Source organism: Carettochelys insculpta, chromosome 2, assembly GCF_033958435.1.
Source record: "Carettochelys insculpta isolate YL-2023 chromosome 2, ASM3395843v1, whole genome shotgun sequence".
Taxonomy (NCBI): Eukaryota; Metazoa; Chordata; order Testudines; family Carettochelyidae; genus Carettochelys; species Carettochelys insculpta.
In genome coordinates, this window is record NC_134138.1 from 196,741,582 (window position 1) to 196,746,203 (window position 4,622).

The 4,622-nt window shown below is 42.7% G+C and overlaps 1 protein-coding gene across 1 annotated transcript; it reads left to right on the top strand.

Moving 5' to 3' along the window:
* Positions 1–476: 476 nt before the first annotated feature.
* On the top strand, positions 477–3,562 carry LOC142009142 (C-C chemokine receptor type 9-like). Its single transcript, XM_074986719.1, has 2 exons — positions 477–494; positions 2,348–3,562. Exons 1-2 carry the CDS (start codon positions 477–479, stop codon positions 3,560–3,562), a joined length of 1,233 nt encoding a protein of 410 aa, XP_074842820.1.
* Positions 3,563–4,622: the final 1,060 nt, after the last annotated feature.

Genomic DNA, 4,622 nt, shown 5'->3' on the forward strand with positions numbered 1-4,622 from the left:
AGTTTAGTAAAGAGAGGACTTAGGCAGGATATGATTGTGGTTTTCAGGTACCTGAAAGAGGGTTACAAAGAGGAGGTAGAAAAATTGTTCTCCTTGGCCTCTGAGGAAAAGGACAAGAAGCAATGGCTTAAACTTCAGCAAGGGAGGTTTAGGCTGGACGTTAGGAAAAAACTTCCTAACTTGCCTAGGAAGGCTGTGGCATCTCCATTGCTGTAGATATTTAAGAGCAGGTTAGACAGACACCTACTGGGGATGGTTTAGACAGTACTTGGTCCTGCCATGAGGGCAGGGGAGAGGACTCGATGACCTCTCGAGGTCCCTTCCAGTTCTAGTGTTCTATGATTCTATGATTCTGGGTTTTACATTCACCTAACTCTTGCATGAAGGTCTGTTTTTTTTAAAATGTTACTTACCCGCTTTATTCCTTGTCAAGTTCATAGTGTTGTTTTCAAGCCTGAATAAAGATCTGACTACAGATGATATTTACAAACACGGTGAGTAAAAATTTACTGCTCCTAGCTAATCTTATTCTCTCCCTCCACCCCTTCAGTTTTTTACTTAGGCTATACTGCATTGCCCTGGGCAAGTTATAGGACTGTGCTGCCTTGCCCAGTGTTATGTTTCCCATCTGTGGGCAAAATAAAGTCTTCTATTCGCACCATGGCTTGTGTGGCTGTGTACCACCAATAGAAACACACACTGCCCCTCTGGGTGACTGTAGGCATTCTGCTAACTAGCTGGGCAGCACTTGAATCTCTCTTGTGTGACCACCCAAGCACTCAGCTTCAGGCAACACTGGTCCTGTCCAAGCTAGCAATAAACACCTGTTCAGTCATGGCTGCTTCAGCCATACCAAACAACTTGGCTCACTCAGGCTTTTAGGTTGGTTCAGGCAAAAGATGCTGGACATCAGTTGTCTGATAAACTGTACTTTGCCTTCTTATTGGCTCCCGCTAAGTGCTGTAAAGTAGATTATCATGACACACTTCTGAGAGCTAAGTGCCATTGTCTGTATTGTGGGAGAGCCAGATCCTCAGCTGATGTACAGGGACAGCTATATTAATTTCCTCCTGCTGAGGTTCTCGTCTGGGGAATTAGGAGCAGAGAACTTCACTGATTTGCCTAAATTCAAACAGGAAGAGCAGAGCTTAGCCTATCCCTGTACCTGTGGTTTAGCCACAGGGCCATGCCTATGCCCCACAGATGGGCACGTGTCAGAAGATTCAGTTGCTCACTCTGGAAATAACCTGTTCTTACAAAACAAAGCAGCAGAAAGGTAGCACTTTAAAGACTAACAAAGTCATTTATTCAGTGATGAGTTTTCGTGGGACAAACCCACTTCATCCTGTCCCACAAAAGTTCATCACCGAATAAATCATTTTGTTAGTCTTTAAAGTGCTACATGACTGCTGCTTTGTTTTGGTGGAGTACAGACTAACATGGCTACCTCTCTGTTGCTGTTCTTACAAGACTTCTAGGTGCCTGATTAGAAGTGGTGTATTAAAAGAGCACCAGCATTGGCTTATGTTATACATAGATCTAAAATGAGAGATATAACTATATAGCTGTGTTGTACAAAAGAGATGTCCTGATTGCGATCCCACCTCTTTCACACAGGCCTAACTCTACTGGGCTGAGTCTGATCTCTGTTACACTGGTGTAAATCTGCCAAAGCTCCACTGATGCCAGACCACCCTATGTCAGAAAGTGGCGCATTGATTACAATGGAGTTTCTCTGTATTACTCCAATTTAAGCAAGAGGAGACTCAGGCCCAGGCCAAAAGTTCTAATGCAGCAAAAATGTCACAAGAGTGACATGTCGGCCATGAAATTTTAGCCTTGCGCCTATGTTGGCTACATTCCTTGTTGCTCTTGCTTTCCTCCGGGCACTGCCGAGAGGAGCTTCACAAGATTGTCTGTCATAGATCCTGCATGATCGGCTGGATGCAGCCTGGCCCCATCCTTGTCTAATGTAAACTGTACTGGCTGGCAATGGGCCCATCCATACTGCAAGACTGCAGAGCACATCAGCTATAGCCCTTCCTTGCACCTCTACGCCTTGATGCACCAACTCTGCTAGGTGGTGCAGCATTGTGGGGGAGATGGCGTTCTGGCTTTACATCCCCGGGGAGCTGCCTTCAAGGGGGGGAATCGCCAGTAGGTCAGAGCTGATTTAGAGCTTTCTGGCTGTCCCACACATCCTGAGATATAGGACATCCTGAGATATAGGAGGAGAATTTTTTTGTGGGTGAAAGAAAGAGGTCTGAATAGTTACGAAAATTCCACCTTCACTGTTTCTTATTTCATTATTTTATCAGCATATAATTAACCTGATGTTCCCCTGCAGACGACCCAGAATGATTTGGCTAACCTGCATTATTACATGGATTATAGCTTGGTGTTGCCCCTGTACGCTGGCCTGCTTAACTACACAGATTGCATTTGTGAAAAAAGTCACATCTGGCAGTTCGCTCAAAGTTTTCTGCCAGCATTCTTCTGGACTATATTCTCCATTGGAACCATGGGTAACACCTTAGTCATCCTCGTCTACTGGAAGTACAGATACAGGAGGAACATCACGGACAGATATCTGCTGCACCTGGCCATTGCTGACCTGCTGCTCCTTTTCACCCTCCCTTTCTGGGCAAAAGCAGCATCAAATGGCTGGATCTTTAAGAATTTCATGTGCAAAATTGTCAATAGCATGTATAAGATCAACTTCTACAGCTGTACCTTAGTTCTAATGTGCATTAGTGTTGACAGGTATATTTCGATTGTCCAGGCAATGAAAGCTAAAAACTCTAAACGAAAAAGGCTCCTGCTCAGTAAAGTAGTTAGCTTTGGCATTTGGCTGATTGCAATTGGCTTATGCATTCCAGAAATAGTGTACAGTGAATCTAAGCAAGCTAACGATATAACTACTTGCAAGATGGTGTACCCTCCCACGGTTACCCGAGCCATCAAAGTTACTGTCCTAGCTTTGAAACTCATAATAGGATTCCTCCTTCCTCTTTTTGTCATGGTTACTTGTTATGCTTTTATAACGCACACTCTTCTGCAAGCCAAAAGATCCCAAAAGCGAAAATCATTAAAGATAATCGTCCTTATTATCGCAGTTTTCCTCCTCTCCCAGTTGCCTTACAACAGCATTGTGCTGGTTAAAACCATCAACACTCACACCATCATACATGGCTGCCAAACCTCTGACAATATCGACCTTGCATTCCAGATAACACAGCTCATTGCCTTCTTTCATAGCTGCCTGAACCCCTTCCTCTATGCATTTGCTGGGGAGAGATTCCGAAAAGCCCTGTTTAAAATTTTGGAGGATGTGACTCAGTGCAGTGGTAAGAGCCAAAAGCAGAACGCTTCCGTATATGATATTCAAGACGGGAGCTCAATATGGTCTGCTTTGCTGGGGCAATCAAAAATCAGGGACATTCTCACTTTGAGTATGCAACCAAATCCTTCATTGATGCCCAACTTCTGCCAATCTCCTTTTGAAGTTACTGGGAGCCTGGGTGGAGGAGGAGCAGTGAATTCAGTGCTGTGTAAGTCATAAATTAGGGTGCTTCTCACTTTGAGTGTTTATCCAAATTCCTCACCCATATCCAACAGGTTTTGGAGTTAAGGGGAGTCTGGCCAGAGCAATGCCGTGCTCTGTGATTCTTCTTTCATTCTGGGAGAAAAAGAAAGATCCTTCTCAACAGGGTGAATATGCATGTTCATTTGACAAAGGGCTTGATCCAGCAAGGTGCTGAACATTTTTAACTTCCACTGAAAATTAAGGCTGATCAGTACCTTCCTGTAAAGCGCTCAGCACCTTGGAAGATCATGCCCTATGCTTTTGGCTGAAAGAGTGAAATATTTGATAAGAGGCAGAGAAATAAGATGATGCTGAATGTATACAGACCAATTAAGGAGGATAAAAAATAAATTCTAAAGTCCAAATAACTGTTCACTTCACCAGAGCTATTCCAGATTTTCACCTATATAAATTAATGATTTGTCTCCCACAATACTTTGTTATTGAGTCTTCGATTTATAAATTACTTTGGTGAATGCAGATTTACTTTTATTCCACTTGCAAAACTGGTACATTACCAGAATTATTGGAATATGATAGTTTCTAGTCAGATTTTTTTTTAAATGCAGTCATGGACCTTGTTGAACTGGGTTGATTTATATTGTTTTTTAGGTCTTTGATTTTTAAGGTTAAACTATGTGCACAGTTTGTCCCATACTCCATGGAATGCTTCAATATTAGACGTTTGTATTATGTACGCATCAATAAACATTACATCTTATAGCTCACATTTATAATCTTCTGTGAATACAAGATTTGCCTTTCAACCTGAATAGAATTGGGAAAGCTGGTTATAGCAAACAAACTGATGGCTGAATCACTGATGATAAACTGATATATACGCTGGGCATAACAAAATGGTTCATAAGAAGTATTTACTAGAGGCCTGTCAGGCAGAGAGAGAAGGAAGGGAACCCAAGTTTCAGGAACAGTTTAGAGAAACTTTCTCACTCTGGTCACTGGAGGTGGGATTGTCTCACACATTGTGCAATCCTGCACATCTATAGTATCTGTGGCTCATGAGTGTCAGAAGAAC